The sequence below is a fragment of the Sapajus apella genome, unplaced genomic scaffold (genome assembly GCF_009761245.1).
Source record: "Sapajus apella isolate SASKATOON/1434 unplaced genomic scaffold, GSC_monkey_1.0 scaffold101, whole genome shotgun sequence".
NCBI lineage: Eukaryota > Metazoa > Chordata > Mammalia > Primates > Cebidae > Sapajus > Sapajus apella.
Genome location: NW_022437041.1, coordinates 7,320,480 through 7,343,181, shown reverse-complemented (window position 1 = coordinate 7,343,181; position 22,702 = coordinate 7,320,480). Strand labels below are relative to the sequence as shown.

Below are 22,702 nucleotides of genomic sequence, written 5' to 3'. Positions count from 1 at the left end.
ATGTCTAATCCACCTGCACATCCTGCATGGTCCGCAGGTGCATTTGTCTCAAACGTGCCCACTTTTCTCAATCCCCACTCTACCATCACCTGTCCAGGGCATCACACCCTCTGGCCTGGGCTAACTTTTCTCCTCCATTTCCTCTTGCTTCTTTCTAGCACTTACCCTGTGGCAGCCAAAGTTTCATTTGAAAAAGGCAGATCTGATGGTCTTCCCTTAGTGAAGACACTTCAGTGGTTTCCCATTCTCCTTAGAATAAAATTCAAAAGTAATCAACGTGGTCTACACAGCCCTGCCTGCCTGCGCCGTGGCTTCCCTGCCTGGTATCTCTCTCTGCCCCACTCCCTCTCTAGTGGAACGTTGACCAAGCCAGGTAAGGCTCCCACCCCGTGGCCTGCTCACTTAGCGTGCCACTCTCCTCCACCACGGCAGTCATTGCCATGATGATAAACCATTACTTGGCGGATTATTTGCTTAGTGCCCATTTCCCTCACAGATCTAATCATCATGATGGGAGGCTGTATGTCTAGTGTCTAGCATGCTGCTTACACAACAGAGGTCTTCCCTAAGTATCTGTCAAACGACTACCTACAGACCCAGGGAAAAGGTTTTAATTCAACCTCATACTTAAAAACAACAACAATTGAGTCCAGCATCCTTGAAAGCCCCAGTCACTCACAATAAAAAGTTAGAGGCTTATAGAGGGTTTGCATTTTTAGACTGCCAGGATCTTCTTCTGCACATTATTGCTTCATGATTACTGGCCAATAAGATACAGGGGAGACCTCTTTAAAAACAATTCATGAGATGGAGCCATAGAAGCATATTTTTTGGCCAGGTAGAGCTGGTTATTTTCATAACTGGACAATGCCAGGATGGTCTTGAAGGGTGCCACATGAGATGCTGGTGTCTTGAAAACCTCAGAATAGTAAAACTTACTACCAGGGAGCAGGTGCTTCTGAGGTCTATTTGATTCATTCCTGTGACTTAAAGACACTCGCCCCAAAATGAAGGGATAGAATGCTCTCAATAATTTGAAACACATATATACATCACTAATATCATTTCAAAACTCTTGAGCAGAATCAAACATCACCACAAATTTGCTCAAGATTACCAGAGTGGAAGTCTCGACCCCACAAGGCTCCCATTCTTGGATCCTAACTCCATGATACAGAATAAAATAAGCTGTATTTTATTTATGCCTAGTAATAGAAACTTCTACCGAGCTGAGTAAAAATGGAAGGGGTCCTCCTTGTATTTTTTCTCACTATTGATGGACTCATTCACTTTAGCTTGGGCTAATCAAGTTCCTGGAATTTAGTTATAGGTTGTATTTCAACATTAGTCAAAAGCTGAGTCTTCTCTCCACCATTTAATTGGCCTGAAGCCATGTCCTTCTCATAAAGCTGATAAATGACCACATTCAGTGTATATTCAAAGTCCTTCTAAGAATATACAGGCACTGATTTAGAGCTTAGCCAAATCCACATGCTTGCTCATAAATAGCAAAGGATGTACAGGGCTTCCTTAGAAACCCTCTGGTAGGAGGTGACAGTTGAGATGACCAAATACAAAAGCTACAACCTACGTAGTCCTGTGTGACCAAAGGGGTAGCTAGGTGGCCTTTTTTTTTTTTTTTTTGAAAGTAGGAATGTTTTTCCTACAAAAGGAAAAATCACTCACAATGAAGCTGAATTCTGCAGCTGAACTATGGGCTTTAACAGTTTCTATGTGACGATGTAGTCCAAGCTCTTACTCAGGACACCAGAAACACAAGTGGTCACCAAGGTCCCCTGACCTTGGATGGAAGAGACATGGATGGAGACCTGCCAGGAGCAGGACACGACAGAAGAGTTCCTGGTGGCAGAGAATGTCGCCACTTAGAGGTTCAGAATTTCCAGCTGTCTGAGTACTTAGTATTCCTTGCTCTTTTCCACTGTGCTATAGAGTAAGATGAAGGATCAAAAGAGAAAGCTGGTGGCCAGACACATTGCTGCTTCTGGTATGGAACCAAGGCTCATGCCCACAGGAACGCATCGCAAAAGGCTTGTGTCCTCACACATGCTGGCTGACGCCTTCTGTGCAAGCCAGGATTGAACGGGTGTGTCTCTGTGGATGCACACGCCTCAGTGAGCTGAACTCTGACTTGCTCCATGGTAGATGTTCAAGCAAATGTCACAGAAGAAGGGACACAAAGGAGGCCTTGGCAAAAGCTCTGACAGGGAGCATGAGTCGGAACCAAGTCAAAGGTAAGCATCTGTTGGGCACAGATTCTGTGCCCTTGTGCAGAAATCCTTATATGTTCAGGGTAAAAGACCACAGACATAGAGGCAAGATGAGGGATGTGGAACAGCACATCAACTCTGACTTATCAGTGGAGAGGCAGAACACATGGGGTGACTTGGTGCTCAGGCTCTGCAGGCCAATCCTCTGGATTTGAAACCGGGTTTTCTTCTCAACCTTTAGCAAGTTATTAACCTCTCTAAGACCCAGCTGCATTATCTTTAGACTGGAGATTATTGTGAGGATTAAATGAGACAATTTGTGTAAAGTACTGAACACAGTACCCGGCAACATGGGACCAATTACTTCCCTCCCTGAACCTCAGTTTCCTCTTTGTCAAATGGGGATTACATGAGCTTTGCATGAGAGATAATGGATATATGAAAAGAGATAGGACAGTAGATGAGATACTGGCTAGAAGCAAGGCACCCTGCCTGGTACTTGACACACTAAAATCACTCAATAATTACTACCATTGAGTGTTATTGCTGCTGGTCTGAAACTGATATTCAAGGGACATAATGAGGTTGATGGGATTTACTGCAAACTAGAACCGAGGCCCTCACTGATTTAAACCAGGGAGGCTGGACCTTGATGTACCATTTAAAAAGCAATCTGCTCCTAGAGACTGCAATTCACCACCCTTCTAACTTAGCAGTGGCCACCTGACAAAGCAAGTGAATTGCTGCAAACCCGTTAATGAGAAGCAAGCTGGTGTTTGGGAAACCTGTAAAATTGCTATCCCATTACCATGCAGTTAGTGCACCTTACATCTGCTGCCCAACTTCCCCAATAGCTGTGTACTCTCAGTTTCCTAATTGTCTAAAGGCTTTGATGTATCTGGCAGAGGAAGGAGGCCTGAGAGATTGGGGCAGAGTTCTGGGAAGAAGGCTTTAACAAAGACCACAAGGTGAAGGTCTGGCCCAGGACAAAGCATGCACAGTTTGTCCTGTGGCTAGCAGTATGGCTCTCCACACAGATAAGCAGTGTCTGCTGTTGAAGGCAGGTCTGCCCACAAGCTGCAGTGCAGGCCCTGGGTCCTAAGGGATGTCTGGGAAAGGATTTGTGAAACACTCTTGCTAGCATTCAGAGCATCAACAGGCAGATCTCACTCTTCCATACTTGAAATTCCACTTACCTGCTTATTCACTGTGATCTAGTTAACATCTGTATTTCACCTCTCAACTACTGACTCATTCATTCATATATGAATTTACTCATTCCACAAATACTTATGAGGCATATACTACATGCTGGAGATATATCAGGGAATAAAAGAGAGAAAATCCCCTTGTCCTGATGGAACAAAAATTCCAACAGGGACATTTAGGTGCATAAGAAGACGTGTAGAGTATGTTTGAAGGTACTAAGAGCTATGTAAAAGTAATAAAGCAGGGCAGGACAATAGGGCGTGCTGGAAGGAGGTGCTGTGACTTTAAGTAAAGCTTGCTGAGAAGGTGATTTATGGCAAGACAAGAAGGGGTGACGGCCTTCACCTGCTTTTCTGAAATGACCACATCACCACAAAAAGCAAGGGAAGCCTTTTGTCTGTAAGAGCGTTCAGGGCGTATCTGCCTTTGTGGTCAAGCTCTTTGTGCTCAAGGGTGGGATGTGGGCTCCTGGGGATCACCTGGGGAGTGACCACAACTGAGAGGCTTGGGGTCAGAGGTGTCTCGAGCAGGTCCTCACCTCCTCCAGCCGCCGTCTCTGCTCCTTCTGCTCCTCAATGCGCTTCTGACGCTCGGCCAGCAGCTGCCTCTTGTGCTCCTCATTCTCCCGCTGCTGCTGCTCCAGCTGCTGCCGTCGCAAGGCCTCAGAACGCTCCTTGTTGGCCAGCTGCAGCCTCAGAAAGTCCCTCCGCAGCGTCGACTCCCCTGGCAGATTCAGGATGGAGCTGTGGGCAGGAGAGAGTGATCAGGATCCCACATGGGGCAGGGGCCTTGGCTACCAAGAGGCCCTGGGGGAGGACAGCAGGGCAAACGACTCACCCACACACAGGGAAAGAAGAGCACAGGCTCCTAGGCCCTCCACAAATTCAACCATTCACCCCAAAGAAACAGCATCAGGGTAAGAGACCTGCCTCCCTTTCAGTACGATCGTGGCACGAAAGAAATGCTGCCTCCATCCACAGAGGGATGTCACATTCTCCGAGTTGTCACCTTCTCCAGGACTGTCCACACCACTCCCTCACCCTTGGGACGTGGCAAAGATTTGTTTCTAAAGAATTCAGCCACTGTGCAAGCCATGAGCCCCAGACTGGATTATTTTCAATAAAAATGGGCAATGGTGCGCAACAAGGGAATCTACCTAAACAGATCGACCTCACCCACACCACCCCCACGAGGCAGAGGCCAGGCTGTTCCTGTGAAGTCATGATGCGCCAGCAATGGAAAACCCTCAAGTCGAGGTCAACACAGAGTCAGGATCTGAGCCCAAGCTTGCTACGTCTAAGATAGAGTTTGCCTGACTGCTATACACATAAAGGGCTTGGTTTGGCTCTGGCCACAGAGGGTGTGGCTAGCATTTCAACCCAGCTCATTGGTTCCTAGATTCTATTTAGGCAACACTTCTCTCTTCTGCAAAATGGTGGTTGTACATATATGTGTGTGCATGTGACAGAGAATGAGAGGACATAAATAAGCTCTCCCTACTCCACTGGAGGTCCAGGGCTGGCCTACTCCCAGGTGAACAACTAACAGTTACAGACTCCTTGATTCTGCACAGCAGCCTAAGAGGGAAATGACTTCTATTTGTTTATTCAAACCTAGCCCTTTTCATCTTTCTGGAAGCTTCCATTTGAAAGAAATCTATTAAACATACATATACACATACATATATATGTATATATGTATGTTTAATATACATATTCATATATATGTATACATGTTTAATAGATTTATTTCAAATTCATATATGTATGAATATTAAACATACATATATACATACATATACATATGAAATAGATTTCAAATTTACTTCCATTTGAAATAAATCTATTACACGCACATAAATATATGTATGTTTAATAGATTTATGTCAAATGTGCATATATATATATATACATATATATACAGAGCACCTGCTACGTGGCAGTCACTGTAGCAGGCTCTAAGGATATGGCAGTTGCTAGATAATTTCTCTCTTTAAAGTTATCTTCTTGTGGGACAGACATACAGACAAATAACTTCAGGTATTAACAGACTCTAGAGAAGACAAAAATTGTAATTGTTTAAGAGTGACGGTGGCGGGGAGCTGGGGTAAATTTGAGGCCCTACTTTAGATGGGTGGTCAGGAAGACCTCTCTGGGAAGGAGGCATTTGATGAAGAAGGAAGAATGTTCTAGGCAGAGGGAAAAGCAGGTTTAGAGGCCTGGGGTGAAAACAGGTATGCACCCTATTTTTAAGCAAACGAACATCAGCCCAGCTTCCCAAAGCAGAGTGAATGAGAGGGAGAAGGGTAGGAGAGGAGGTCAGAGAAATTGGTGTGGGCTGTGACAACCACGCACGCACGGAAAGGTTTCACGCAGAAGAGTCACATGAGCAGACTGGCTTGGGTGTTGAATGGATGACCTTGCGAGGGGTGCAAGGGCAAGAGTGGCTCTGGGGTGGAGACACCACGCAGATGGAGAGCAGTGGGGATGGAGAAGGGAAGGAGTATTTGGGGATAGAGGTCATGAAGTCTGTTGACAGCTCTGACATGTGGAGTGAGGGATGAATTTCAGGTTCTGTCTTGGCTGCTGGGTGACGGTGGTGACCAGAACAGGAATGAGGAACCCTGGGGGAGGAGCAGGTTTAGTGGCAGTTGACAAGAGGATCAAGGTTTGGTTTTGGAGAGTGGAGTGTGCTGTGTGAGATACCGCCATGAAAAGACATAAAAAGGCTTTGTTTGTGATGTTGCATAGACAATACTTGGCATGTGCTAACAAGCCATCTCTAAAACTTAGAGCCTCTGTGTCAAACTCTAAAACAAGTCCCAAATGATGGTGCTTATCTACAAAGGCCAATTGCCCTCTGCAAAGGGAAGGGGGCTTGGGCACCCAGCCGCCCGTGCACACTGCTCCATTAATATTAATTGATATTGAATCAATGTCAGAAGATCTGAGCTGTGTTAGTGACTCAATGATTAACTCTGTGTGTGACCTGGTTGCAACCCTTGAGCTGTCACCTCATTTCTAAAATGAGATAACTACTGTCCTTCTCTGTTTTTCAGGATTTCATGAAGATTAATTAGACACGTCCATAAAAACAGGATTTGAACATCATCTTTAACATGATAAAATGACATGTAATAATTATGGAAGTGTTAAGGTATGGCTGGGATGGCTCCCTAAGTCACCCCTCACATGCAGTTTGGCAAGTGTTAGAAAAACAGGGTTTCTCATTTCTACAGGAAGTGGTCAGAAGGCTGACACAGTCATCCAGGCAAGCTTTTGAACACTGGTATACAACTTCTCTGAAAGCAGGGCATTTGGTCCTTTGCCTTTCAGGAATGTTCATTTTCTCTGTCACTACTTGGCAGTCATCTTTATGCAGCTAAACCGGGGGCAGCCGACATGGTATGTATCAGATGGTAGGAAAGAATTCTCCTTTGGTCTTTGACCTTGAGGAATCCTGTGGTAGGTGAAGACAGAAAAACTGGATGGCTCTGAAGGCTCAGTTCTATCTTCTTATAGAGGCTTAGCAAGAATCCAGCCCAGTAGGTCTGAGTTAGCATAAAAGAAGAACATGGTATCTGGCTCCTTCCAGCAGCGGTGGCTAAGCTGGCCCCTTTTCTGGTCAGAAAGCTCTCCCTCAGTGATATGGGAACTGATCCTTCTGAAGCATGAGGGTCCACTCCTTAGATGGCTTGAGGAAGAAGGCCATACCTCGGTGAGTCTTCTGCCTGAGCAATTCCCCCCAGTCTTACTTCACAGGTATACCACGTGGCACCATGGATATGTGCCTGCTCCCCTTGACTCACCAAGCTGAATTCGCTCACCAAAGAGAAATCCTGGCAGTGCAACCATTCTAACCTTAATTATTTATAAACACAGGCTAGACGAAGGTCAGAATCAAAGTCAAGTGGAATTCAAAATGTAGGCATGACAACAAAATGGCACTGGGTTCTGGGGTCCAACAGGTGACAACAGGAATGGCCCAAACGTATCTGCTTGGAGTTCATTTCTACATATCATTTGATTTATGGAAATGACTTTCTCCTGGATTAGGCTGCAGTGAAAATACCAAGGCATATGACAAGGACAGTGGTTGCCTGGATGGGTTTCTCAAAAGTACGAAGTAACAAAGTGAACAAGGCAAGTCCGAAAATGCAAAGTTGCTGTTTTAAGTATTTTTAGTCCTGCATTGCCAAGATAATTGCCTTCTACCCATTCTACCTGTTACATATGTAAGAAAACAAGCTCTTAGGCTAGAGACCATAAATCTTGTGGGACAAGATAAAGAATATGCTGATTTCCACATTTTCGTAATGTCTGCCTAGGGAAATTTTCTCAAATTAATGAATATGTTCAATGGGCAATAAATTAAATAAGACCACCCTGGTGGATTCTTTAAAAAGAACCTATAAATCAAAAGGAAAGTGAATTCCACAGAAGCACAATTCAGAATGTGAACATTAGAAGACTTGGCTTTTGCTCTCATACCTGGGCTCTCCTGAGTCGTTCTCCTCCTCCTCTTCCTCACTTCCGCTGTACTCATACTCTGTCTCATCTAAAGAAAGACCCCAGAGTGTTAGTGCACAAGAAGATGCTATGACTCAGTAAAGCCCAACCCCGTCTCTTATAAATAAATAAATTGATGCCCAAAGAGTCATAGTTAACAGAGCACTGGAACAGCCTCCAGGCTTGTGGTTTAATGGTTCCCATCAGTATATGAAATTAACCACATTCAAGACTGTCTCAGCTGACTCTAGATATCTGTCCCCAATGCCTAATGTTCACATGAAAGAGAAGATAAGGAATTAAAATAATCCTTTTCAATATTTTTGTTAATTTATTTTCAATTAAAAAATAATTTCTGTTTGTGTTAATTCCCATTATAAAGCCACCCATATCAAACCCATTGGCCCATTTGTAACTTACTGATGATATTAACCATTTTTAAAGTATGATTTTATTATGACTTACACGGACTCACAAACTGTCTTTAGATTATCTTGATAAATGCAACAAAGAAACTTTTGACAATAGGTACTATTAAAATATATAGTTAAAATGTGTTTTGATTGATCCACTAGGGACAATCATTTAATTCAGCAAAATGTGAAGCAGATTACATAGAGAATGAATAAGATTGAGGCTTTGCTTTGGAAGAGATCAAATCTAATGTGTGAGATGAGTAAATATCAGAGCCTCCATGATAGTCAAGAAAGGGAATGAATATTTGGTGGGTAGCTCTCATGCCTGTCACTATTGCTAGGTAGTTTACTCTGTTCTCTCATTTTTCATAATAGCACTCCAAAATAGTGTCTGTTTTTTAAGCAAGAATACTGAATTACAAGAGGTTAAGTAATATAACCAATGTTATCTCATTATTAAAAGGTCAATCAGGGATTTGGATTTGGAATTCAATCCAGAACTTTTCCAGCCTAAGAACCAGTGCTCTTTCCAATATGTTATATGCTAAATAGCAGTATATATAAGGAGCAATGACATATCGGAGAAAGGAGCAGCTAGTGCCACTAGCCATAATGGAGGAAGGGACAGTGAAGTCTTTGAAGAAAAAATGAACGGGTCCTTGGAAGTTCAGTGGCTCTTGTTCAGGCAGTTATTCGCTGGCATTGGTGGGAAAAGGACATTCCAAGCAACATATCCACATGAGTAAGGCTGGCAGTATTACAGTGCATAATATGTTCAGGAAACAATGAGCTGTGGGTAGTTAGGTAGGTGCCTTGGTGTGAGAAAACCTGATGGAGGAAGAAAGGCTAGCAGGGACAAAATGGCTCACCGATTCTTATAAATGCCATGCTGAGAACTTTTCTATGGGCTATGAGAAACCCTTGGAGGAGCTTTTAAGCAAGAGAAGATATCACATTACTGCTATCTCTTCATAGCTGTAGGTTAATAATTATGACCTTGAAGGTACTTGCACATCCCTAAAAAGGAACTGAAACTGCAATTTAGTTATGTTACCACCAGGAGGCAGTAGTCACACAGTGAGCATGCTCAGATTTGATAAATATGCCTTGTCTTTCACACTATTTAGCCATTGATTAAAAGAGATACTGAAAGAAAGCCAAAAGTTGGATGACTTCAAGTGTATTTTAGGTATGTATGAAGCTTTCAGACTACTTATTTTAAAAATATTAGTTCACCAAAATATCAAAAACCTGCATAAACTGTTTTAATGTTCGACACTAAAAATGTAATATTCCAAACTTTTCCAAAATGAATAAACAGATTTCAAAAAAAAAAAAGCGAAAATTTTATCTAAGAAAGGAAATTACAGCAAGGAAAAGAAGCACACAATTATTCCAATTATTGCTACTCTCTAGGGTAAAACCTTCATTTGTCAGGCTCCTCAATTTAATATTTAATACTTCACCAAAATTTGGCTTTGACTGCTTTAATATAACTGGGTTAAACTGGCATGTGTCAACCTATCTTAGCGAAAAAAAAATACCAGGTTAAAAAAATCATAAAGCAATGCAAAGTAGAATTGCTTTGATTAATTCTACCAAAGGTTGGTGATAGAACAACTAAGAAGTGAAAGTAATATTAGAGCAAACTTAGCCATTTCATTAAATTTAGCAAATGGAATGAGATCTCATTTGCCCAAACACCCTTCCTTGGGAGCAGAAAACAAGGAGACTAGAACTGTGATTCTGGTGGCCCTAAGCCTAAACATGATTAGATTCCGTAAATTACCACATAATTCTTGAATACACCTATTGCCAAGAATCTTACTTTTCCACTCGCAGAGAACAAACACATTAAAAGTGATCTATCTTCATGTCGTGGTGAGTTCTGAGTCACATTTCAAAGTTTGTGCCCCCCAATATGAGGAAACGACCTGAGTCACAGGTGTCACCCACTCTTATTTATGCCCCAGAAGGAGATGGGTCATGAGTTCTGACAAAGGACTCTGAGTAAGTAATGAAAAAGTATGGGTCAATAAGTAACTGCCTAAATAAGAATAACTTATATTTACTGACTGCATCTATGTCCTGGGTATTATATCAAGCATTTTAAATGCATTATCTCATTTAATCTTTGCAAGAATTCCTGGCAATAGATATTATTAGTAGACTCTCAATCTCATTTTAAAGATGAGAAAACTGGAGTGGTGTTCACATAACTGATAAGGGGCAGAGCTAGAATAGGAACCTAGAATACGAACCTGAAAACAGAGTCTGAGCACTTAAACTATGCTGTATATTAACAGTATAATAAAATGTCCTTTTTAGAGAAGTTGGCTTTTAAGGGTTGCATGTCTGACACGCTGCCCTAAAATATTCCCTTAAAAATTCTGACTTCATGGAGTAGCCCAAGACCAGCATGGACAAGGACCAGTTGGAAAATCAGTCCTGGAACTTTTAGAGCTTGACCCATGTATTTCTCTTCATACTTAGTTCCTCCATCTTGAGCTAGCCTCCCAGCTCCTTAGGGTCTAACTGACATCTTATTAACTACAGATGAGTCACCTTTTTGGCTTAGCTTCACAACCACCCACTCTTGAGTCTAACCTGATCATACACTCCTTCAAGTCCCTGATGCCAGCTGCAGAACAATTCTTCCCTGGGGCCAGGTTTGGTGGCCCATACCTATAATCCCAGCACTTCGTGCGACTGAGGCACGAGTATTTCCTAAGTTCGGGAGTTCAAGACCAGCCTGGGCAACAAAGTGAGACCTTGTCTTTACTAAAAATTAAAAAATAATAATAATAATTAGCTAGGCATGGTGGTGTACAGCTGCAGTCCCAGCTACTTGGGAGGCTAAGATGGGAGGATCACTTGAGCCTGGGAGACAGAGACTGCAGGGAGCCATGGTAACTCCATTGTGCTCCAGCCCAAGCAACAGAGAGAGAAAAGAGCCTGTCTCAAAGAAAACAAAAAACAAAAAAGGTGCGGGGTGGGTGGTTCATGCCTATAATCCCAGCACTTTGAGATGCTGAGGCGGAGGATCCCTTGAGCCCAGGAATTTGAGATCAGCCTGGGCAACAAAGTGAGACCTCGTCTCAAGAAAGAAAGAAAGAGAGAAGGCTGGGTGGCGGGGGAGGGAGAGAGGGACTGTGAGAGAGAGAGAGAGAGAGAGAGAGAGAGAGAGAGAGAGAGAGAGAGAGAGAGAGAGAATCTTCCTGGAATCTTCACTGAGATTTTCTCCTCCTGCCTTAGCCCTCTGCTGATCTTACCTCTCCAATCCAGCCTTGACCTTCAGACTGCTCACCGCTCCCACCCCTCATCCCCAGCTTGTGTTATGGTTATTAACTGCAGAGGCAAACAAGAAAGGAAGCACAAATAACAGAAGGGCAACCTCTGTCCTGTGCTGTCTGCTACCCTCCGCTGCTGCCTCTGAACTCCAGATGGGAGAGAAACGGAGAGGAGGGAAGCAAGAACAAGCACATTACCATGTGCCTCCCCTTCCCTCCTCGGTCTCGGTCTTCCTCTCCACTCACCGCACTGTGGATGCTCAGCTTTCCAGCCTCACACTGCCTGTGACTGTCATCTGCCCAGCTCCTGCCTTCTACCCACAAAGTACTCAGTGCTGTCCTCTCCATTTCTCCCTTCCCATACTCTTCACTTCCCCTACCTCAGCTAACCACTGAACCTGCTCCAGGCCGTGCAAGTTTGTACCTTGGTCAGGGTGCAGTCAACATGCTTGTCAATCTCCAAGAACAAATTTGTCTCCCCTTAGAAAGGTACTGTTTCCTCCAAGATAAACCCTGTGCCAGAGAGGCACAGGGCAGGGGAGTGCTGTGAGAGATACCATAACTATGATTATGGCAGCAAGCCCACAATGTAGTAGAAATCGATGGTGGACTTTAGCCATGATTCACAAGTTATTAATTGGAAAGCAAAGTTCAAAAGAGATCCTCAAATTACTGGTTACAAAATTTGCCTAAGTCAAGTTCACTTCACCATATAAGAACCTCGCTCATTTCTGCAAAGCGCTCCCCTTACCCGTCCAACCTTAGTTTCACCTTTCTTCGGCTTGCATTTTCTGTCTCATTTGGTAGCTCACTTCAGTGTTTCCTAATACATAGTATTAGCACAGCATTTCTATGCTAGTTGAAAATAGAAGCTTCCATTCAAAAAAGGAGGGCACAGCCTGAGACCCCAAGTTTGGACTTAACGTTTTTTCAATGATGCAGTGAAAAGCCAGTGACATGTAAGAGCTAGAGTCACAAGATGTGTTTTTGCATACATAAAATAAGGAAGTGTGTTAAATGACCCTCAGCTCAAAATCTGATATTCTATACAGCAAGCCTGGCAAACTAATGATCTTTTATGTCACTGCAACTATAAAAAAATTATTTCTGACTTCTAAATAACGGAATTAGAAATGAGCCTTAGGGCACGTAAACTTAAATGTTGAAGAATGTCAGTACGGAAAAATGTCAAGTAGACGAATTTTTTTCTTTAGGTTATCTGTCTTCTGTAGAGTTTTAAGTCTTCTAAACATGAATATCGATTTGAATTAAGAAAATCACTGGTTAAAGCACTTCATAGTATCACTCAACATGACTTTGTTCAGTGCCTGGCAGAGGTAATGTTTCTTGCAGTTCTGTTTTTTTCATGAAAGATTCTACTTCAGCAGCATTACCCCATTGATACCCAGAGGCTGTGATCTCGGAGACAGCCCCTCACACTAAGGAATAATGCAGGCCCATTTGAAATCCTCATAGTCACCTCCAAATACATTAAGAGCCCATGAATGACTCCATCTTTTGCTTTTGTTGCTGAAATACAAACGTGCATCTAACCTTTTTCTCCTCGCTTCTTCTTTGTTCTATCAATGTGGTCCTTGAGTTGAATGCGGACCTGTCGCTCATTAGGTTGGTCTCGTATAAATGGATGCTTCATCAGCTGTTCTGTTGCTGGTCGCTGGCTGTGATTCTTTACCAAGCAGCTCTCAATAAATGACTGGAATTTTTTTGACCTGCCAAACAAAAGAAATGAATCATGAATCCACAGATAAAATGGCGATCCAAAGAGACGCAAATGTGTAATTTCTGAAATGCTGGGATTTGTTTTTTTAAAGGTCCAATTGGCCAGCATAAGGATCATCCACTAATCACAAAACAGGTGTAGCACTAGAGCAGGCACAAAGGGTTCAAAGGGATCATCATCATCAGCAATGTGCAGCTGAGGTAACAGAAGGTAGTTATACACATGAAAGCATTTTCGCACAATTTATATATAACATTACGCGGCAGACCAAAAGGAAGCAGGGAAGAAAAAGACCCCCATGGGAATCACATCTAGAAGGGGTAGTGGAATAAGGGAACCAGAGCTGGGCCTTAAAGAATTAGGAGAAAATCACTCTGGGGAAAGGATAGTTCAGATGGAGGAAATCAGTGAAAAACTAATAGTAGGATGAGAATAATATATGTTGGGGGACACTGAGATGATGAGGTGAGCCACTTAAATGAGGCAGAAAATGTAAGCTGGAGAAAAGTAAAACCAACGTTGGGTGGGTAACAGGGAGTACATTTTGCAGAAGTAAGCGAGATTCTTATATGATGATGTGAACTTTGATTAGGCAAGTTTTGTACCTAGGATTTTCAGAATCACTTTTGAACTCTGCTTTCCAATGGATAAGAACAGGCTCTATGTGTACCTTTATTGTTAACTCAAGGACATAGACATTTAACTTTAAAGAATTACGTTCACAACCAGAGGCAAATTTATCTCCCTCTAGAAAGGCAATATTTCCTCAAAGATAAACCCGATGCCAGAGACCTGGCCGAGAGAGCATACCTACGATTACAGCAGGAAGTCCACAAAGTGGCAGAAATTAATGGTGGACTTCAGCCATCATTCATGAATTGAGCACGCATGTTCCTGCTGAGAGTTCCAAGGCATTGCTCAGAGTCATAAATAGTTAAGCTCATGACTCTAAAGCATGCTCTTCCAACGCAGTCCGGGAGGCCTTGGTGGGACGGGTCACCCTTCCCATCTGGCCCAGAGCAGGAATGATCTGTTTTGTGCTCTCTGTTGCCCTCCTGTGGTGGACAGGGGAGACATAGGACGGGATCCCAGGATTGAGCCTTTGCCCAGCGGACCCTGCACACAGACTCTTCAGGCCCGAGAGGTGCCTTCACCACACACAATGGGGAGCGTGTTCTTCAACACTCAAACATGACAGGGCACTTTGGTACGCATCACTCTCTTTTTTGTTTGTTTGAGACAGAGTCTTGTTCCATCACCCAGGCTGGAGTGCAGTGCTTCTCTGCTCACTGCCTCTCGGGTTCAAGCAATTCTCCTGCCTTAGCCTCCTGAGTACCTGGGACTTACAGCTGCCTCCAACCATGCCAAGCTTATTTTGTATTTTTGGTAGACACAGGGTTTCTCCATGTTGATCAGGCTGGTCTCGAACTCCTGACCTCAGGTGAGCCCCCCTCCTCGGCCTCCCAAAGTGCTGGGATTACAGGAGTAAGCCACCGCTCCTGGCTTGTATGCAGCATTCTCTATTGCTACCCAGGTCAAAGCAGCTTTTCACTTTATTCCACTGGGGTTTCTTTCCTTTCTAAATTTCTAAGCTACATTCAAGCTTTTAAAATATTTTACATAGAAGTAAAGGTAGAATACTGTGCTTGGGGTCGCCCCAGGAGGAATCAGGGTTGGCTACACTGTGGACTAGAAAGAGTGACAGCCGGACACTCTATGCACCTCCTTGTTAAGTGCTTCTGTGCATATCCTTGCTTCTTCACGCTGAAAATCCTCAGCTGCATCAGACGTGCCTGAGCCATCTTTGCGTGATAAACACACTACCTGATCTGCATGTTTGGTGCATGAGTGGATGCATGATGAAGGTTCTGGGCAAGAGCTGCAATACGGCCACGTTCAAGTCTCCACTTTTGAGGGAAAGAAAGGGAGGTATGGAGAGCAGATATTCTTCTCTTTCTCAGATCAAATACATCTGTGGAGGCATAAATATGATCTCATCCAAGAAGAAACCTTGCCAGAAAAAGGTAATAAAATAAAGGGTACTCCTAAGGAATGAACTGAAGAGAATGAGGTTAACCAGCATGAAGATATAAAAAACTCCATACAGTACTTTTTCACATAGAAAAAAATCAGTGTTAAAAAGATGAAAACAAAAATTAAGGCAGAAAGGTATGAAATATTTACAAGGAACATAAATGGCAGTTCTCTTTTTTTTGCTGGAAACTAAAAGAAAGTGCTTGTTTTGGTTTTGTGTGTGTGTGTGTGTGTGTGTGTGTGTGTCTCACTCTGTCACCAAGGCTGGAGTGCAATGGTGCGATCTCAGCTCACTGCAACCTTTGTCTCCAAGGTTCAAGTGATTCTCCTGCATCTTCGCCTCCTGAGTAGCTGGGACTATAGATGCGCACCACCGCACCTGCCTAATTTCTGTATTTTTAGTAGAGATGGAATTTTGCCATGTTGGCCAGGCTGGTCTCAAACTCCTGACCTCAGGTGATTCGCCTGCCTAAGCCTCCCAAAGTGCTGGGATTACAGGCATGAGCCACCGTGCCCACCGACATGCTTGTTTTTTATAAAATGCTCAACTAACTGTTAAAGGATGATAAATAAATCACATTCAATTTAAAAGTGAGATCCAGATTTAATAGACTGTACATTCTATTTCCTGATACTGACTTCTAAAAAAACAATAAACGAAATCTCCAGATTTCCAGAATTGAATAGTGTTCAAGTTTAATGAAATTAGTTATTAAACAGAGTCATTTTTCCCAGTATGCCTTGCTGGGAAAAAAACCTCAGAGATATTCAAGAGAATAATTTTGGGCCACATGTGCAGCATAAATGTACTTTAAACTCATTAGAGCACTCAGCAAACAGTGAGGTAATATTCGATATAGGTGAAGTGTTTTCACGTGGGCCTACATGTGCAGAACTACAAAGCTGGTAATGTATTTCATATCTTCCTCAAATGGTATCCTTTGTGGAGAAAATAATGCTTACTTAAAACGAGTCTTCAAAGAAGGATTCATAGTCTCTTATTTAAGTTAGCATGACCAAAGAATCAATATGCTTAATTACACACTTATTTAAGAGTGAAAACACTTCACCTATATTGAATATCACCTCACTGTTTGCCGAGTGTGCTAATGAGTTTAAAGTACATCTATATAACTTTATTACTTGAATCTCTCCTGATGGTAATTTAGTTCTGTTTCTTATAAAATAGAAACACCTAAGGTTAGTAATACTAATTTCCCAAGAGTTGGCATGGAGAAATAAATGGTAATGATTGGTGCCTATAGTCTGAGAAGACCAGCTCTATCATCGGAGTCACTAAATACTTTATCTTCCCAGATTTAACCTGTTTACATGTTAAATTGTGTTGGGGGAATTAAAAATGCTGGAAAGATTGTCTCATCCCCCATTATAACCAGTTGGGCTAAAGTTTTTGGTAATCATCATTTGACCTCAGAATTTGCATCGGTCCTGCCCTATTTCCCAAAGCTACCCTCTGCCTCCACTTTGAGTTGCATCACTTACTAACCTGGACAAATTATTTAACTTCTATGTGCCTCAGTTTACCTGGCTGCCAATGGGGATATTATTGGTACTTATCTCAAAAAAAGTTACAATAAGTGAATTAATTCATGTAAAATATTGAGAACAGTGCCTGGTATCATAAATGCCATATGTGTGTTTGCCATTATTATTTTGATGACTATGATGACATTGCCCCCAGCAACCCCTGAGCATCGCTAGGCTTAAGGAACACAGCATCCACTTTTAGGACTGAGGAACAGAAATCCCCACTTCTGGCCAGGTGTGGTAGTTCATACCTATAATCCCAGTGCTTTGGGAGGCCAAGATGGATGGATTGCTTGAGGCCAGGAGTTCGAGACCAGCCTGGGCAATATAGCAAGACCCTCTCTCTATAAATAATAGAAAAAATTAGCTGGACATGGTGGCATGCACCTGTAGTCCTAGCTACTGGAGAGGCTGAGGTGGGAGGATCATTTGGGCCCAGGAGTTTCAGACTGCAGTGAGCTATGATTGCTCCACTGTACACTAGCCTGGGTGACAGAATGAGATTCTGTCTCTAAAAAAAAGAAATCACCATTTCTGTTGAACACAGTAAACCTATAGATTAAATATGTTAGCAGGAAGAGTCAACTGGGCTGTTATCTTCAAGGAGGGTGCACAAAAAAAGTTAATTTTTAAAGTCTGTATAATAGTTTTTAGCTGGATTTTAATAAAGTCCAAAGTTCAGTCACATTACTACTAGCAAATTCCACCTATTTGAAGGGTTTTCTGACATTTGCTCTGTATTATTATTTAGAAACACACACACACACACACACACACACACACACACGAGCTTTGTCCTATCTCAAAACAAAAGTCTGACAACCCATCAAGAATCAGAACTGGTGTCTCATAAAATAACGGGGGTGATTTTAAGCCTTGGAGCCAAAGCAGGACGCCGGGTCCAGGCTGGCTCTCCCAGTGAGGAGCCTAGGACTCGTGCAAATATGCCCCTTAGCCTCACTGGCCCTCCACATCTGCATCTGGAGCATGAGCAGCTTGGACCAGTGGAGCTTGTATAGACAAGCAGTTATGACTTTTTCTAATGATCTCAGCTGAGTGCTGCTTTTCCAGTGTGGGCTCTTCAAATGTAAAAGGCATGTGAAAAGTATAAGATTCACCATTTTGTACTTGATGGAGCCATTCCTATTCTTCTCCAGAAGGCCCTGGAGGGAAGCAATGGCACTGAGTATATTTGTGAGGGCAGGTGAATGTGGATGAGCAGGGTGGCAGGAGAAAATTTTTTGAATGAGATGGTTTACCCCTGCGAGTGGAACCCACCCACACACAAGAGACAGGAGGAAAAAATGGGAATCCCAGTCTTACTATTCACTTGCTGGTGCTGACATAGGGGTAGAGGGTGAGAATATCTTTGGTTTCCTCTGATTCAACTAAGGGTACAATCCTCCCAGACAACTTATTATTAAATGCCTGAACATTCGATGGTGCCCTAACTTCATAATCCCTTAGCACAAAGGACCCTCCTCATCATACTAATAGGGAAGGAAGAACGGGGCTCCTGTGAGTGGTGGTGGTCTCTTTTTCCTTCATGATGACAGTGGAAAGAGCAGCACCACTGCCTTTACTTCTTAAATCTTGAAGGTACAAGTTAAAAAAAATTCACACTAAGTGACCAGTTTATGCCTTGCTTGTTGTAGACTCAGTCATGTTGAAAGTGATGCTCCATTGAATGTTTACCATGAAAAGAGTTCATGGTCCTACCTCTACAATGGCGACCTCTTTGGTCATGTGTTGATAGATACACTGAGAATAATGCATTTAACCTGATAACTCATTTAGGTAGAGAAGACCTGGAAATAAAAGAACATTTTGGAGTTTTGCCTCTTGGTTGGGGAAGGGAGTCCTTTCCTTTAAAGAAAAAAATTAAAAAAAAAAAAAAACAACGAAACGTTTCATTTCCTCCCATACGCTAGAGTCTATTAAAGTCAACCCTAACTTACTTCGAATTACTTTTGACCTGCTCTTTCAAGGTAAAACACTTAGAAATGTTTAAATATGTTCACTTAAAAACTGGTGGAATTGTATTACAGAGAAATGGGAGCCATGCCTGCTGTCAAGTATCATGTGCCTGGGGCAGCACCAGCCCCTCTACAAAGGCTGGGATGGAAACGGGAAAGGGCACATTCCCAGGGCTTTTGATGCCCCAGTCACTCTCTAACAATCAGGTCACTTTTCCTTCCGCCTAACAATACCGGGCGGTTCCCATAGCTTTCCTAGCCAGCTTTCCTTACGCATCAAGGGAAAGGTGTGCAAGGTGGCAGGAGGAGGTGAGATTGGCATGGACTTCTCACTGTTTCCAAACTTCTCAAGCTCCCTTGAATTATTAAAATTCATTCTTGTCAAAGGTCTGAAGCAGAAAAATCAGCCTGCATTGTCCTAAAAGTTTGTATTTCTTAAACAAAGCACGCAGTTGATCTTTTTGGATCTCTGTCAGTGAAAACCAACACCGTAGTGCAAGGAGTGCGATGTCTCTTCACGCACTTTTCCTTGGGGTCGGGCTGGTCACAAAAAGGGGTGGTGCAGATCATGGTTAATGAAAACGGGAGGTGTATGCCAACCAACCGACAGCAGCTTCTGAGTTGGGGAGAGGTGGCGGCTGGAGCAGAAGGACAATCCCTTGCCCTAAATGGGAGCAGGAGCTGCTTAGCAGGTAGTTCACTGCATCTTTGCAAGGAAAAGGCCAGAAATCTAAATGTAATGCTCAACTGACAGATTTTCAGGTGTTGTCAATTAATACACATATTTTTAAAACAGGGTGTATGACCACACTGCGACAGCCAAATAAAACACATCTGTGAAGGGCCGGTTTGTCCTTCTCCATAGAAAAGCTCAGGATACGTGTCCAACAGCAGTAAAGGCAGAGGAGGATATGAGAGGGCAGGGGACAGGGTAAGTCAGGCCCACTGCATACAGCAGACTAGCAGATGTCAAACAGGAACCTAGCAGAGGGCTTTGTAGTGTCACTGTCGCTTCCAGCAAAGAGAAGGGAGCCAGCCCCTCTCCCCGGGAGTCTGATCCAGAGAGAAGAGAGGAAGCAGGGTGTTGGGGTGCTCTGCCGATCACATGATGTGTGACGCCCAATGGGAGGGCTGTTGCTGGGGAGAGAATGGTTGTCTTGTACCACAGTGACCCTCCGCAGAGGAAGGAGGAGCAGGGAACACTCTGCCTCCTTGTTACCAATAGCAACTCTCACTCCCCTCGCAGGCCCGGCAGTTCTGAGGCTGCCATCCCTTTTCTGGCTGCTTCCCTCCCTCTTTCTGTGCAGCATGCCTTTCCTCTGTTCCACCACGGTGGCTGTCATTAGCAGATGACTGGTAGTAATTAAGGCTGCCCTCTGTATGTGGGTGGGTGGGTGGGAAACATGAGGGCCCAGTCAAGCGCTTGGTCATGAAGGGCTGTGGAAAGGGGCAGAAGGATCCTGTCCCTTCACGCTCTCACTGCCCAGGATTTATCTCTAGAAAAACGATAGGTGGTCACAAGTGGTGCAGGAATTGGCCTCAGTGCAAGAGTAATCAGAGATTCAAGAACATATCAGGGAGGACACACCATTTCCATAGGAAGAAAGGAGGAAGCAGTGAATTTTGGTTATGGAATGACAAGATAAAAAGATTCAGACTATATAATTATCTCGAAAAAGTCAAATGTCCAACATCTGGCTTAACCTGTAGAACTGTTTCTCAAATGTCAGTCCATAGCCGATCTACATAATTTTTGCCATACCTCACACCACTCATACTAGTATTCATGTAGTAGTTTTCTTTAAAGTAAGCCACCATTTTATGTAAGTTTATTAAAAGGAAAAGTTATAGCTCTGCCCCAAATAAGAAGCCAGTATCACCTGCCATATGCGAAGACAGCAGTAATGACAAAATACTGCAAATGCTCATACACGTGCCAGAGAAATAATCTCAAACATTACCCGGTATGTATATAAACTTAGGGAATTACTGTTGTAAGAAACAGAAGAGAAATCAGCCAATCTAACGGGCTGACTCTCCAAATTATCACCCTCTCTGATAATCTGTTCTGTGCTGCCAGGAAAGACATGACTTGGGGTTAAAGTCAAACAGCTTTCGTGTTATTACTTGGGCTTCACTTATGCATTTTGGCTAATAATTTCTTATCTTGAAGGTGGGAGAATAAAGACTTGCTGTACAAATAGTAGCTACTCAATATGTACTATAAGATGAATTACAGCATATGGAAAGTCATTCACCAAGCCATAATATGTATTAGTCTCATTCTATCAGCAGGACCTATAAATTAGAGCTAATCCAAAATTGAACCACAAGAAAACGTCACCCTTAGATCTGGAAAACATTGAAGACCAAACTCACCACTTCTTAGACTTCAGCCGAGGCGCTGGGTTCCGGGGGATGAGAAAGAGGGCTCTCATAGGGTGCATGTCACAGAGCGCTACAAGAGACCAAAACAAGGGCCAGATACAGTTAGGAGGCCAAACCCAGGCCAAGCCCGTCTTGGCTGTGCAGGTCATGCTGCCCGATGACTCACTGAGTTTACACACGACCAGTGAGCACAAAGTCAGAACATCCAAATGCTTCCATTTGATGAGCATTTGAAAGATTCAATGTCCACTTACAGGAGTCTCATCAAATACAACGTGGTTTATGTAGCTACTGCTAACATGTCCAGTGAATACACATCTACTGCACGTTTAAGGAAACTAAGTTAAAGGATCAACAACCAGCCATCCTTGCCGTGAATGACCACCTGACATTTAAAGTAAATAACATCAGATGACAACTACTAATGGAGAGGGTAAGGTATTTTTAATTAGTAAAAGCCAAAGCCATAAATAAAAGATATTTGGTTATCCATGCTATTTCTTTCACTTGACAGCTCATCCAAATGCAACGTTATCTACAGACTTTTGGAGTCCAAAACACCAGAGCCCGATTTTCTCTGTTTCCAGATATTCCGAATGGTTTTTCAGGTTTTGTAAAGGGTTTTGTTTCATTTTGTTTTCAAATTCACTGGCCCCAGGAAGCCCAGAGGATTAAGTCACACAGAGTCTGGCAGAAAAACAAAGTTATAAAAAGATCTCTTCTTGTAAACATGACATTATCGTTTATAGCGAAAGCACTCATATGTTCTTACTTTAATAAAAACATTTTATTAGTTTACTTTTCAAACATCTGGGAGCATTTCTACTTTGTAGCTAGAATAAGAATATATGCTCCCTAAAAGCCAAAGGATTCTGTGGGCAGAAGTTTATTTTTAGCACTGTCTACCACTCATCAAGAATGATAATATGGTTTAGAACTGCAATATATTATTTTTCTGATTCACACATGCCTATTAGCATTGTGAATGAGGGCAATTTTGTCAACCAGCACTCCAAATCAATCATGCTACAGATGAGTTCTACCAATTCTAGACTGAAAAGTAAGAAAACAATGACAACCTGAAGGTAAAAGTCGTAAGTATAACGACCTGTAGTGCAGATAAAGCTCCTATTTTTTTCCTGGTCCTTTGACATGCAGACACCAAGGATATTACTGTGGAAATTACTATGTGAATGGAAATCGGAAGGAGCCAGGCAGAATGGGAAGTCATCAGATTGCTATGCAAGTCTGACCCTGAGTGAAGGAGAGAGGGAGAAAAGGTAGGTGGATGGATCCCACACTGTCCTGTGGGTCCTGTAAAGTCATAGGGGATCACTTGGGTGAAAGTTGCCTATAAAGGAATC

At 42.9% G+C, this 22,702-nt stretch overlaps 1 protein-coding gene across 8 annotated transcripts in view; it reads right to left on the bottom strand.

Annotated features, from left to right (window-relative positions):
* TNIK (TRAF2 and NCK interacting kinase) overlaps positions 1-22,702 on the bottom strand; it is a 410,529-nt gene that overhangs the window by 88,532 nt on the left and 299,295 nt on the right. For all 8 annotated transcript variants that reach the window (XM_032258265.1, XM_032258273.1, XM_032258266.1 and 5 more), the window contains 4 exons: positions 21,330-21,408; positions 13,206-13,381; positions 7,928-7,994; positions 3,976-4,180 (listed from right to left, as the gene is read on the bottom strand). In XM_032258265.1, the coding sequence (XP_032114156.1) occupies positions 3,976-4,180; positions 7,928-7,994; positions 13,206-13,381; positions 21,330-21,408 (527 nt within the window). The remainder of the gene's footprint in view (positions 1-3,975; positions 4,181-7,927; positions 7,995-13,205; positions 13,382-21,329; positions 21,409-22,702) is intronic.